The 14,543-nt window shown below is 39.7% G+C and overlaps 1 protein-coding gene across 5 annotated transcripts in view; it reads right to left on the reverse strand.

The window, feature by feature from the left end:
* Nucleotides 1-251: 251 nt before the first annotated feature.
* ptprz1a (protein tyrosine phosphatase receptor type Z1a) overlaps nucleotides 252-14,543 on the reverse strand; it is a 72,241-nt gene continuing 57,949 nt past the window's right edge. For 4 of the 5 annotated variants that reach the window (XM_017713676.2, XM_017713675.2, XM_017713673.2 and 1 more), the window contains 16 exons: nucleotides 13,841-13,926; nucleotides 12,538-12,558; nucleotides 12,260-12,356; nucleotides 11,516-11,601; nucleotides 10,865-10,999; nucleotides 10,519-10,653; nucleotides 9,870-10,033; nucleotides 9,464-9,599; nucleotides 9,004-9,150; nucleotides 8,806-8,899; nucleotides 6,940-7,013; nucleotides 6,694-6,810; nucleotides 4,097-4,249; nucleotides 2,161-2,303; nucleotides 1,215-1,350; nucleotides 252-1,106 (listed from right to left, as the gene is read on the reverse strand). In XM_017713676.2, coding sequence (XP_017569165.1) covers nucleotides 963-1,106; nucleotides 1,215-1,350; nucleotides 2,161-2,303; nucleotides 4,097-4,249; nucleotides 6,694-6,810; nucleotides 6,940-7,013; nucleotides 8,806-8,899; nucleotides 9,004-9,150; nucleotides 9,464-9,599; nucleotides 9,870-10,033; nucleotides 10,519-10,653; nucleotides 10,865-10,999; nucleotides 11,516-11,601; nucleotides 12,260-12,356; nucleotides 12,538-12,558; nucleotides 13,841-13,926 — 1,868 coding nt within the window. In that variant the 3' untranslated portion in view covers nucleotides 252-962. The remainder of the gene's footprint in view (nucleotides 1,107-1,214; nucleotides 1,351-2,160; nucleotides 2,304-4,096; nucleotides 4,250-6,693; nucleotides 6,811-6,939; nucleotides 7,014-8,805; nucleotides 8,900-9,003; nucleotides 9,151-9,463; nucleotides 9,600-9,869; nucleotides 10,034-10,518; nucleotides 10,654-10,864; nucleotides 11,000-11,515; nucleotides 11,602-12,259; nucleotides 12,357-12,537; nucleotides 12,559-13,840; nucleotides 13,927-14,543) is intronic. The other variant, XM_017713674.2, reaches the window with a different exon arrangement.

Genomic DNA, 14,543 nt, shown 5'->3' on the forward strand with positions numbered 1-14,543 from the left:
AGTCTAACCTTTATACTTTTCATATCATTAAGATCAAACACATTTTTTTCACTGAATTAAATTTTTTAAACTGTCAAAATTAAGTCTTAAGAGGTTCAATTTTCAGTTCAGGAGACATACAAAGACCACACGTTACCCTCACAAAGATGCCAGGTGATTGCTCAACTGTACAAAATAAAAAGTAAAATAGCAAAAAATAATTAAAAATGCTAACAACAAAAATAAAATCAAAGACAGTTGTAGCGCAAAAGTAACTCCTGCTTATTTGGTTTTATTGTGTTGTGTTTATTCCTACATGTAACAGAAACATTTTTATATACAGCTAAAGAGTCAGTATAATCACAATTTATGTTAAGTCAATGAAAGTACAAAACATTGGGAAACTTCAGAAATATCAGAACAATGTTTTGACTACATTATTAGAGTGCATACAGCGTGAAGCACTACAGTAGTAAAATATAAAAATCTAATCTTATAAATAGAAATTTGGTCCATTGACATGGTTGCTATAATATTATTTACAAATTAGAATATTATTCCATGACCTTGTCTGAAAACTGTGACAGAAAAAAATGCCACATTCTTTGTATTTACATCCATGTGGAAAACAATGTGGCTTACTACAAAATATAGACTAATAAAATATGTCTTTTTAAAAAGTGATTTTCTTCCCTTTCATTGAGACATAATGCCAATAAATATGAAATTCTATTAAAAGAAATTAGTACGAGGTTAGTACAAAGTGGCAGAGACATAGACTACATTAGTCTACATTAAAACTGTATCAAAGTGGTTAAACGAGATGAATGAATGTACAAAGGCACACATTCCAAGTTCCAGGATCACACCATGTCCAGCAATGCGGACTGTCAAATGAAGGTGGTGAACAAACGGATAAAAACAGAGCAGAGCAGCAGGGAAAAGGGAGCGTCCATGTGAGCTGTGTTTGCTCGTTGCTATGGTTACACAAGGGATTCCAGACTCTCTGCGGCACTTGCAAGGCCTCCTGGGACTGTGCCGTTGTTGTCGGAGGACTGGAGCGCTTTCTCATCTTCTTGGGTCCCAACCAGACTCAAGATGGCTTTGTAGAGGAATTGGTACTGTTCCTATCAGAGACACCAAGAGCCTTGTTTTAATGTGATTCTCCTTTACAAATATCACAGGGTATTAGAATGTATTTGTTCATTTGGCATATCGTGTGAAAAGAGTCGTACAATATCTGTGAAGATTCCTGGCCTCATGAGGTTGGTCATCTTGGCCACCAGGTAAACATCCACGGAACTGTCAGCCTCCAGCTGCTGGAGCAGAGTGTAAAGGGCACAGAACGTCCCTGCTGTCACACCCCCGTAGCTGCACACACACACAGAGTAACAGAGATTTTGATCTCTAGAGCTGAGCTAGAACAGCCGTTTAAATGTATTTCTGTGATGCGAGAGCTGACATGAGGAATGTAAAGCTGTCCTTGTTGACGTAACAGACCTGATCAAGTGTTCTTGTGCATTTATACATCATGCAAGCAAATCATTTAAAGATTTCTCTTCATTTTTGATGAAAAAAATAATACATTTGTGAATTTTTGGGTAGATAACATCTAACAACTCCATATCTGAAAATATATTGTGACAACGTCCCAAATTTGCTTTCATTTTCATGATAATATTTATAGTAAATTGCTTGATTAAGCCTAGTCTTTGACCAAACTGCTGGGCCAAAGGTGAATCACCATTGGAAATTCTATTTAATCTAGGCTTAGGCTTAATCTGGGTCTGGGAAACTGGCCCAGAGAGCTCTCGCATTTGAATCAGCCTGGGGACCCTCTTTAGAGAATTATGTTAAAAAGAAAGAAAAAACTGTAAACAACACCTCCTGCTGGAAAATATGATTTAGATAACCTTGTTGGTTGTTAGCAGCTCTTAGGTTCTTTATCTAAACTGAAGGCATTTATTTCACTTATGCTTTGTAGGAAGGCGGTGCACACAATTATTGTGATGATTAAATACAAGCTGGTATGCAGAGAAGTAGGAGTAGGTCAATTCAATATAGATACTTTGTAAATAGGCAAAATGTGTACAGCAAATCTTAATGTAGAGAATATGTTTCCTATTTCTATAGGCCAGTCATCACATATCATAACATCAGAATGGATTATTCTGAGCTTACTCATCATGTACAACAATGGGCCCCTCTTTAGACCCTCGCTCCCCTCGGATAATGCTGATCAGTTCAAATGTGTTACTGATGGGGCTGTCTGGGTTTGGCCAGCGAGGGGCACGGTAATGCCTGACTTCCAGAACATAGTCATCCTGAAAACACACATAGAAGGAGAGAGAGAGAGAGAGAGAGAGAGGGAGAGAGAGAGAGAGAGAGAGAGAGAGAATGAGATCATTACACTATGTAGTAAAAATGATTAAATACAAAAGAGCATTTGACAACCTGTTTGTGTATGTGTGAATTTGCATGTGTGCGCATTGGACGGTACTGATAAGCGCACATGTGGTATATATGCTACACTAATTGCAGATACAGATGGAGACGTGTTAGGTTTGTGAAAGAGAACAGATGTGTCCGGCTCAAGCATGCTCAGTGTTTACCAGACTCAACTCGCGGTCTTTTCAGCAGCCATGCATTTCTCTAAATCAGTTCCACAGTTATTTGGAACAAGTCAATGCATGCATATTAAAAAAAAAACACTGATTTAATGTAGTCCTCAAACAGTCCACAACAAACATATAGCTTCATGATGTACAGTATATTATATAGATATAGATGTTTATTGTGCATCTTTTAAAGTAACTGCCACAGCCAGATTACCAAGAGTGAAACTGAAGGTCCTACTTGATGTGCCGAGTTCAGCTCAGTTTTCTTATGTAAGGATGGCAGACATCCTGTATGTCCAATCCATATGAAAATGAAATATATTGGAATAAGTTGCCAACATATAATTGGAAGGTGTTGTCTTTTCAGCAACCCCGTGTTTCTGCAAATGAACTCCACAGGTATTTGGCACCAGTCTATGACAGGGATTTGCATACATATTCAAATGCACTGTGACAGGTTCTCCGACAGCCCAATGTAAATCTGAGTGACTCTTCAGCTTCTTGCAGTTGAATACAATCAAATTCTCAAAGTGATGTTCCAACATCTTGTGTAAGGCCTTCCCAACAGTGTCAAGGCTGCAGCAATGGGGAACCTCTACTAATAGACTCTACTAAAACTCTTAATCTTGAATGAGCAGGTGTCCACAATCGTTTTAATGTTGGTGAGGATTGCTAACACTGCTGTGAGGATTTGACTGCATTCAGCCTGATCTACTGATCCTACTCAGGCTGCTGATGTTGGATGATTAGTTCTAGATCACAACTGACACCTGAACCCATCCCAAAGTTGTTTGATGGTGCTCCATCACTCCAGGGAACGCAATCTCATGTGATTTCCATTACTTTGAGTATTAATTTTAGTGCTAACTGAAAGGGGCATCTGGATACTTTTTGATATACAGACTACAGTGCATATTGGAATATGTTGTCAGTGTATAGTACTGTGGAAAACTGAGATCGACATTTAACTTCACATTAAAATGGCTATTTATTACTAATCATTTTTCAGCAACAGAAAAAGCAGAAAGCATGCATTTAATGGAAAGTTATACAGAAGCCTCAACAACAAAAAAAAAAGTTTTTTTCTTTTATTTAGTATGTCCACATATTATTACAGCTTCAATTCTTTTAGGAGATTTGTTCTCGCTTTGAAAAAAAATCTGGGATATTTTCCACACCTCCAAAGTTTAGTCATAGACGTTTTATTTCCTGCTTCTTAAAATCCAAGTAAAATCCCACAATAATGTTGAGATCTCGACTCTGAGGTGGTCAGTCCATTGTTCTAAAAACACCAACAGCTTCTTTGTTTGATATGCATTTTTTGGGGGGTTTGGCAGGTTTTGCCTTGTTGTTAGGAGGCCCCATTTCCTCTATATCTTTTTATCATTTTAATTATCTGCACAGTACTTTATTACAAAATGTAAATGAAACTTATTGTGAAGTAATTGTGAACAATATTACATCATTGTAAGGGAAAGCTAACCTATGGAAATTCTTACCTGAGTAGCTTCTAGAATGTAATCCTGTACAACCAGCATCTCCTCATTAGACAGACAAATATGCTCCTCCCCTCTTAAAGACACTGTGAACATCTTACAGCTGATTGGCTGATCTCTTTTGGGCCAGAACATCATTGGCTCAGTATCCTCTGTCTGAAAGACCAGGAGAGAGAGAAATAAGTGAGACTTCTCATCCAACACAAGGAGTGCTGCTAGCAACCGAACTGGAAAAATAACGCTGGCTTATTTACTTCTTCTTCTTTCGGCTGCTCCCTTTAGGGGTCACAGTGGATCATCTGCCTCCATCTTGCCCAATCCACTGCCTCCTCTACTTTTACACCAACCATCTCCATGTCCACCTTCACTACATCCATAAACCATCTCTGAGGTCTACCTCTTCTCCTTCTACCGGGCAGCTCCATCTCCAAAATTCTTTGACCAATGTATCCACTATTCCTCCTCAACACATGTCCAAACCATCTCAACCTGGCCTCTCTGGCTTTATCTCCGAACTGCTCCACCTTTACTGTCCCTCTGATTTGCTCATTTCTAATCTTGTCCATCCTTGTCACTCCCAACGAAAATCTCAGCATCTTCATCTCCGCCACCTCCAAACCATACATCATAGCAGGACGCACTACTGTCTTGTAAACCTTCCCTTTCACTCTTGCTGCTATCCTTCTGTCACACGTCAGCCCTGACACCCATCTCCACCCACTCCATCCTGCCTGCACCCTCTTCTTCACCTCTTTTCTACACTGTCCATTGCTCTGGATGGTTGACCCAAGATATTTGAAGTCATCCACCTTTACGACCTCTACTCCTTGCATCTTCACTTTTCCACCTCGTTTTCCTCATTCATTAGTTTTTCAAAGTACTCCTTCCATCTACTCAACACTCTCTGTTCACTCGCTAGTACATTTCCCTCTCTATCCTTTATCAGCCTAACCTGCTGTACATCCTTTCTAGCTCTATCTCTCTGTTTAGCCACACGATACAAGTCCTTTACTCCTTCTTTACTGTCCAGCCTCTCATACAGCTCATCATAGGCCTGAGCCTTTGCCTTTGCCACCATTCATTTCGCTCTGTGACTAGCCTCACAGTACTCCTGCCTACTTCCTTCATCTCTCTGGTTATCCCACTTTTTCTTAGCTGCCTTCTACTTCTGAATACTCTCCTGGACTTCCATATTCCACCACCAACTTTCCTTGTCTTCTTTCCTCTGACCAGACGAAACACCCAACACATTCTTGCCAGTTTCTCTCACCACCTTAGCTGTAGTTTCCCATTCCTCAGGTAGCTCCTCACTGCCCCCAAGGGCTTGTTGCAATTTTTCTCTGAACTGCCTGCAACCATCCTCCTCCTTCAGCTTCCACAATCTAATCTTTGGCTCTGTCTTCACTCTCTTCCTCTTCTTTGTTTCTAATCTCATTCTACAGACAACCACCCTATGCTGCCTTGCTACACTTTCCCCTGGCACCACTTTACAATCTCCAATCTCCTTTAGGTGGCATCTCCTGCTAAGGATATAATCCACCTGTGTGCACCTCCCTCCACTCTTGTATGTCACCCTGTGTTCTTCCCTCTTCTGAAAATACGTGTTCACCACAGCCATTTCCATTCTCTTTGCAAAATCTACAAAAATCTGACCTTCCGCATTTCTGTCTTTCACACCATACATACCCAGCACCACTTCATCCCCTCTGTTCCCTTCACCAACATGTCCATCGAAGTCTGCACCAATCACTAATCTCTCCTCTCTAGGGACACCATCTACCACTTCATCCATCTTACTCCAAAATTCCTCTTTCTCCTCTAACTGACAACCAACCTGTGGTGCATATGAACTGACCACATTCAAAATTATACCATCAACCTCCAACTTCAGGCTCATGATCCTGTCTGACACTCTCTTTACATCCAGAACACTTTTCACAAGCTGTTCCTTTAGGATTATCCCTACTCCATTTCTCTTCCTCTCTACACCATGATAGAACAGTTTGAATCCACCTCCAATGTTCCTGGCCTTGCTTCCTTTCCATCTGGTCTCCTGGACACACAGAATATCTATCTTCATTCTCTCCATCATGTCTGCAAGCTCTCTGCCTTTACCAGTCATTGTCCCTATGTTCAGAGTCCCTACTCTAACCTCCACACTCCTGCCTTTCCTGCTCTCTCGCTGCCTTCTAACCTGCCTTCCTCCTCTCCTCTTTGATGGTCTTCGACCTACAGTAGTCCAATTTTTCCACTGGCACCCTGCTGGTCAACAGTACTGGAGGCGGTCGTGGTTAACCCGGGCCTCAACTGATCCGGTATGGCAATCATATTTGTGATCATCCGCATGATAGTTTTGGCACAAGTTTTACGCCGGATGCCCTTCTTGACGCAACCCTCACCATTTAACCGGGCTTGGGACCGGCAGCAGAAGTACACAAAGTACACCCCTAGCAACACTAAAACTACTACTGTAAGGATTAGCAATATGAAGCATGCAGATATACATACAACACAATTCAATTTTAAACAAAGAATATTTGAAAAATAAGTTTGTTTGACATGAAGATCAAAAATTCATATATCAGAAACAGGCTACCCACCAGTAACAGTGACACAACAACCTGGGCATTGTGGTCCCAAATCATCCTCCAGAAGTCCTTCACTGTGCTGGGCAGAGGATTCTGGGTAATGATATACTCATTGCTCTGCCAATAACCCTGCAACAACCCCACACCCGCCACCCCCCAAACAAATTGAGTAAATACGTAGATGGTAAAAAAAAAATCTGCGCCTATCAATATTTAAGGAAAAATTTTAAAAATCACAAAGTTCCATAAATGTTTCACCATAATATAAGAAGCGTTGATGTAGTCTGAGGTTTCCTCTGCTGATGTTGACAAACACACTCGGGATCTCTCCACTAAAACAGATCAAGCACCACCATACTTGGTTATGATATGACTGCTTTCACAACATGCAGAAAAGCTCAATTAACACATTTTTGAGAGGTCGCTTTTATCTAGCTATACAGCTATAGCCAAAAATACTGCTTACTGCTCATACATTTCCTATTCTGGTCACTAAAAATGCAGAGCTTGTGGCCCCAATGGTCACTTGTCTTGGAGATTTTTAGTTTTAATTTTATGGTTCGGACACTGAACTAAATGCATCAAATCAGATTTTGACCAAAATCATTAGCTGTAAGCACTGCTAATACAGTATATTTCCAAACGTATTCACTCACGCATCCAAATCACTGAATTCCGGTATTCCAATCACTTCTGTGGCCACAGGTGTATAAAACCAAGCACCTCTGCCTGCAGACTGCTTCTACAAACGTTTGTGAAAGAATGGGTCGCTCTCAGGAGCTCAGTGAATTCCAGCATGGTACCTTGATAGGACACCACCTGTGTAACTATGGTGAGGCGCATAGTGCGCAGAGGTCACCAACTTTCTGCGGAGTCAATCGCTACAGACCTCCAAACTTCATGTGGCCTTCAGATTAGCTCAAGAACAGTGTGATGAGAGCTTCATGGAATGAGTTTCCAAGGCTGAGCAGCTGCATCCAAGCCTTACATCACCAAGTGCAATGCAACGCATCAAATGCAGTGGTGAACTAAACTCTAGAGCAGTGGAGCCGTCTTCTCTGGAGCGACAAATCATGCTTCTCCGTCTGGCAATCTGATAGATGAGTGTGGGTTTGGCAGTTGCCAGAAGAACAGTACTTGTCTGACTGCATTGTGCCAAGTGTAAAGTTTGGTGGAGGGGGGATTATGATGTGGGTTTGTTTTTCAGGAGTTGGGCTCAGCCCCTTAGTTCCAGTGAAAGGAAAATTTAATGCTTCAGCAGACCAAGAGATTTTGGACAATTCCATGCTCCCAACCTTGTGGAAAGCCTTTCCAGAAGAGTTGAAGCTGTTATAGCTGCAAAGGGTGGCTTGGCATAATATTAAACCTTATGGATTAAGAATGGGATCTCACTCAGTTTCATATGCGTGTGAAGGCAGACGAGCGAATACTTTTGGAAATATAGTGCACAATGGTGTGATGACTGCGGTGGTCCTTCACAGGTGCTCTTCCTTCAACTGAAGTTTGTAAATATCATTCTATGAAATAAGGTCTTAAGTAAAATGTGTTAAATAAGCTGCTGTTACAGCGGCAGGCAATCACTGCAGTAGCTGAACAGTACGTAATAAAATAACATAAAGCAGTTGACGTCAAGATGGACCAGATGGGGAGCAATGTTGTGATTAACGTAAACTTTTTAGTTTAATTTTTAAATTTTTTTTAACATGTGACTGTTGGAAGTGAGCTAAACACAAACAAGAAATATCAGTGCTACATCATGATTAATACTGCCTTTAATAGAGAAATAAAAATGTGTTTTCTATTATATGTAACCTGTTATTCTTTTCAAAAAGCTATTAATTCCAAAATTTTTACAAATAGATATACAGAATTCTGGAACAGAATTCTTCATATAATAAACATGTTTTTATTATTGTGGCTAAAATTCTTACATTTTGGCTACAAGATTCATTGGCTTAATGGCCAGTGCATTTTTTCATATCTGTTCACCCCTGGTCCTAGTTATGGCCAGCTGGAAGGTTGGGTACAAACCTCCACACAGTACTTTTGCTAAACGTCAAACCCTACAGTTACAACACTTTCAAATTTGATGTTATGAACATGTCTGAAATTCTGGGAGCTCACCAGGTATCAAAGAGGAGCTCCTGTTCTTCTCTCTGTTGCACTCTTTCAAAGCAGTAGAGTAATCACACTGCTTGGCACTGGACTGGCTCACCAGCTGCAGAAGCATGAAGCATAACCATCACTGCACTCAAAATATCAAGAATAAAGAACAATGGCAAAGGAGACAAACGTAATCTGTTGCACAATATTTCTTCATACCTTGAACTGCTTTTCTAGGCGAGTCCTGCATGAGGGTCCGGTGGTTAGTAGGTCATTAACGTAACTATGGATGTGGCTTGTTGGCACGTCTGTGTCCTTACTCAGAATGGCCTCCACCAGTGTATCATGGATAAAGATGTACTGTTCCTGCAGAAGAGCAGGAAGATATCAAAAAACAGTGACTGATTGTAGGAGGACACATGAAAAATGAAAAAAGATTTTGTATGTTGTAGATAAACATACAGTAATTATTACTGTACCACATTATTACTGACTGTAACTGATTTTGCAATTTTAAACAAGAAAATGGCAGTATAACTACAATAAGTAAAAAATGTCACAACTGACCAAACTGCCTTTGTTTGATCAAATCATGAAGTAAAGTCAGGCATCAAAGCTGCAACAAAAAATATCAGTATGCTGGTATTAGCACACTGGACTCTGAACAGTTCTACTTCACCTCAGTCTGCACAAGGTAGTTCCTCTGTGTGCGGATGTGTTTGAGGAAGCCCATGATGTTCACCAAAGCCTGCTCTTTAATCTGCTTCAACATACTGTCCAGCACGATGTAGGTACCTGTTCGCCCCACACCAGCACTGCACACACACACACACACAATTACAATAAAAACATCACCTAAAATATGATGATTAAATCGTTTTTGCTATCTCATAATTTCATAATCCAAATAAATGTTGATTGTTCTCTTTCTCTGCAGTTAAAACGTCAATCTGGTATTTAAGAGTTTAAACATTCAAACTATAAAAGGTCTGTATGTAGGCACACACTATAACTCCTCACTCTCATAACTACAAAGCCACAGTGACTGCTTCTGAGCCTCTGTGAGACCCTCACAGAAGGCTTACCTGCAGTGCACCACCACAGGCCCCACATCTTCTGTCCTAGCTCTGGATGACCTGCGGATGAACGAGAGCACTGGCAGTGCATATTCAGGCACACCCATGTCTGGCCACTGTGTGTAGTGGAACTGCATTACCGTTCGCTCATTAGCACGACCCTTCTGAGAACCCTGAGAGGACGTGAGACAAAAAACTAATTTAAATCATGAAAAAGAGAAAACATCATTACATCATTGCTGAAGAAAACTCGAAATGCTAACTTTACAAAAGAAGCCAAAAAAGGTTCTTAGTTTTAATAAAATTAAACTGGCATAACGTTTTTTACTTTATGTCTTGGCTCAGGTACACTCTGAGGTCCATTTTTGTAAAAATTTGAGTTGGAACATGTGAGCTTTATACAGACGTCATGATAATTTTTGTGTTCCTAAAACGGTAACTTCACAGGACAAAGAGAAAGCAATGAAAGTGAATCTATGTAACAGCAAGATTTTATTACAAGTGATTACAGATGAGTGATTTCTATTAGTCCCTTCACCAGGAAAAAATTTAAAATATTAAAACAATGAATGGCAATGACAACATTTTATGTATGGTTAAACCATAGAAAAGGATATGAGAATTCATGACACAAGGAAATGATTGTACATTATCATACCTTCTTTATATGTGTGTTTCTTATGGTGAAAGTTCTCTGGGTGTAATAGGCCATAACCTCGGTACTCTTAACAGTCACAAGGAAACAGCCATACTCTTCTTGGTTCTCCAAGGGCCAATACTGGTCACATTTTTTCTGCAACATTTAAATAAGTATTACCAAAATGGAAAATATTAATTTACTAACAGGAACCAATCTCTTATTAATGTTTTTAAATGGTCTAGCACAGGAACTGCTTGAACCAATACTCCTGCTGGAGTGTCTCTTTAACAGATTGTGTATGGTGAACATATTGACATGTTGAGTGTGTGTGGGAATGCTTAGAGACAAGTGCAAGATGGCTCACTCTTCCTTTCTCCACCAGGTTTGTGATCATGACGATCACTCCCACATTCTGCTCCCACACCATCCTCCAGAAGTCCACTATGCTTGACTTTAGAGGGCCCTGAGCTGCTATGTAGGCTTGCGGTTTATTAAAGCCCTGTGTGGGCAAAAGAGAAAAGGAGAGAGGGGTAAACAGAGGGGGAGACAGAGAAACGGAGAGATGAAATCATTGTAGCAACTCAGTGCACTCATTCTTTGGCCAAAATAAAATTCTCAAACATATAAATAAAAAATGGAGTATTATTTTTGTTATCTATATTCCAACAAAACTGAGGGGAAATGTGGGATTCCATGATGAACTGAACTGCTTCTTAAAAATTAGTAATCTTATTGAATAGAAGGTCAGAGATGTACACTAGTAAGATAAGAACATCTTTTCTGCAGATTAAGATGTTAACATATCTGAGTTGAAATCTGCCCACAGCCCAGGTTCACACTAACTCAAACATTACAGTTTCATTAGTTAGTTTAGCTTCTACTTTGCAGAAATGTCCTGGCATTAAAACAGTCTTCCTATCTTCCACTAAGTAAATGAATAACAGCATTTTTGCTTCTGTCATGATGTGCCTGGAAAACAAATATTTTGAAGCTCTGAAGAGGAAGAAATACTCACATCTACATAGTTGGCATTGATGTAGTCCCCTTCATTTTTTCCATCTTTGTCAGACTGGGATGAGAGGCGCACTCGGCTGTGGTCATCTGAAACAAAGCATGTAGGCATGTAAGAATATTTACTCTATATTATCATTATTACTGTTATATCATGTTTGCCATAAATTTTATCCCAACGTAAAGTCTATATGGTGTTTTCAAATTTTGCAAAAAAAATAGAGATAGTGGGGTTTTGCAGGACAGCGAAAAGCTATATACATATAAGATCAGATCCCCTCCATTTATTTTGTTACACTTTTTGTTACAAATAATTGCACAGAAACTTGTAACAGCTAAATATGATATCATTTTTTCAGGATCATGTGCGTTCACACTTTATCAGAGCTGCCATTTTCTTCAGGAGAAGGAGTTTCAGATTTTTAAAGAAATTCATAAGGGTCATTTTCCACAATTTAGTCTGAGAATTGGTTGAATTTTGTGCTTCACATGACCTAAACCATCCAAAACAAATTTGGTGATCCTGAGGAATCTGATGTGGGCAGTCTATTGTTCTGAAAACTCTTTTCAAATGTTCTTTTGTTTATTTTCTCTGGTGGATTTTTTCCACCAGGCCTTGCACATTTATTAGAAGTCCTTTTTATTAGAAATCCTACTAGCAATATAAACATATCAAATTCATTAAATAAGGAGATATGATGTTCACAAGCATTGTTATTGCGCTGTTTTGTGTCTTAATGTTACATACAGGCTAAAATGTTGACATATCGGTTCTTGCTCTTGTTGTCTGGGTGTTTGGAGCTATCGGTTGTAGTTCCCAGATCCACAGTGCATGTCTGAACCTCCTGCAAATAAACACATAAAGGCTGTATCCACTGCAGAATTTCTGTGTGAGGAGAGTTTAAAACCATAGTCACCGTCTCTCCCAAAATAGGTACACACTGGTGGATGAGTGGTACAAACAATGCATGCTACAGATATTAAATGCAATCAGATCAAAGATATCAAATGGGAAATATGGCTTACCTCAAAATACTCTTTCAATATCTAATCAGGGGGGTGAAAATGCAGAAAGCACAGCGATGAAGTTATGTGACACGCACAAACACGTGAAAAACAAAACAAATGACAGAACACAGCAAAAAGCCACTGGCAGGACACTTTCATGCCTCATGCACTGTGTGGGACTGAGCTGGCATAAGTAAAAGGATCTTAAAGTAGTCTAGAATAGTCTGGGATTCTGTCCAATGTCCTTAATATCCACTTGACAATGTACAGTGGAATGCTAGCTACTGATTACTTCTTGAGGCTTGTTTAGTAATGAGGTCACATTAATGTAAACCATTGGCACAAACGTCAGAAATCTGAGAGGATATTTCTAATCAGATATAAAAGGTTGTTAAACAGCTGAGTCATGAAAACTGCTGGCAATATGTCAGTGAAATTAAGGACATTCAAAATGGTATGTGGGTTGAAGACAGGCTGCTAGGGTGTGGAGAGGCCAAGCACACTTTTTGTCTTTGCGCTGCTCACAAAACATGCATTTTACGCAAAATGCAGCAACCATACACTGTCACCAAGGTAAGATTGGAAAAGAGCAGAGGACAAACACCAAAAAAGGTTGCAGTCATAATAGAATCCTTCATAATGACAATGCTCATATAGATGCTTCAGAATATTCTCATGCAACCGCACATAAGATGACTAAGGTTATGAAGAGTGCCAGAGACAACTCACAGCTTATCACTATTAAAACTCATTTGCAAGGAAACCTGCGGAATCCGGTTTATTTCAAGTGGAAGCATACCTAATTCATTGTTAATTATCTAATCAAAAGCAAATAAATGAAACTCGGGAATGAGGGTGGTTGCAATTTGACACGGATTGATGCTAATTAAGCTCTAATTGTGTACAAGTGTGTTATTGTGTGCATCTGAGTGGAATATTGGCATGAGAGTCAAAAGCAAGCGAGAACACGCGAGTGATTTAATTACTCTTTTGAAAATGTTATCTACAACTTACATCACACATGACTGAATATGGACAGGGCAAGTGGGCCTGAACTAACTAAAGGGGCAAAGTGTATTTAGCAGTCTGTACTGCATGAGTGAAGTTAAAGGAAAAAACTGTTCCAGTATTCAAAACACTCATCTGCTGTGGTTAAAATGCAGATGCCTAAAAGAAGTCAAATTAAGCAGAGATATCTGCAAATTAGCCTCAATCTTTTCCAAGATGGAGCAGATCATTAAACTAATTTATTCATGCATTCAGTTGTTTGCAATGCTCTGCATGTGATGTTACAGGCAAAAGTGGGTTACAGAGAACGCACCTCAAACTCTCTGGAGAAGGAGTTGTTGTTATGAAGTTCTGTGACGTGTTTTACAAACTGCTTCACTGAAAGAGGCTCATGCTCATCTGCAAGGGTGGAGAGAAATCAGCTCATAAATGTCATTATTATTTAATAATTCTGATAAACAGCCACAATAAAGAGCATCCCCAAACCTCATGGATCAGAGGCAGAAAACATACAATATTCATTTACTAAAAAAAACATGGAGCACCATGTCAGAGCATCACCATGTTAGTAAATTTCTAAATGCATTCTTATACATCCAGTCTTTTCTAATGGCATATCTTGGTGGTCACCAAGCTTGCTCCTGGAGATCTACCTTCCTGAAGAGTTCACTTTCAACCCTGACACCCTGATGGAAAACAACTGATCCACATCATCAATCCATTTAATTAGACAGAACAGATAAGTTCGATTTGGACTGGAGTTAAATTCTGCAGGAAGGTGGATCTCATGATTAGGATCGGTGAGCACTAGCATCTCCAAATAAGACAGTCTACCTAGGGGACTGACTCATGAAGCAGAATTTCTTGCTTAGCCAGGTAACTTTTAGCTTAGTCTAACCCAACAGTGGATCAACAGTCTTACAACAGTGGATCAATTTCTACTTTGCTACAACACCATGGCAAATTCTGCTGCATGCCTATCCTGCTAAAGGAGAGGTTATGTTCAGTTCACAGTT

Source organism: Pygocentrus nattereri, chromosome 11 (assembly GCF_015220715.1).
Source record: "Pygocentrus nattereri isolate fPygNat1 chromosome 11, fPygNat1.pri, whole genome shotgun sequence".
In the NCBI taxonomy this organism is placed as follows: domain Eukaryota; kingdom Metazoa; phylum Chordata; class Actinopteri; order Characiformes; family Serrasalmidae; genus Pygocentrus; species Pygocentrus nattereri.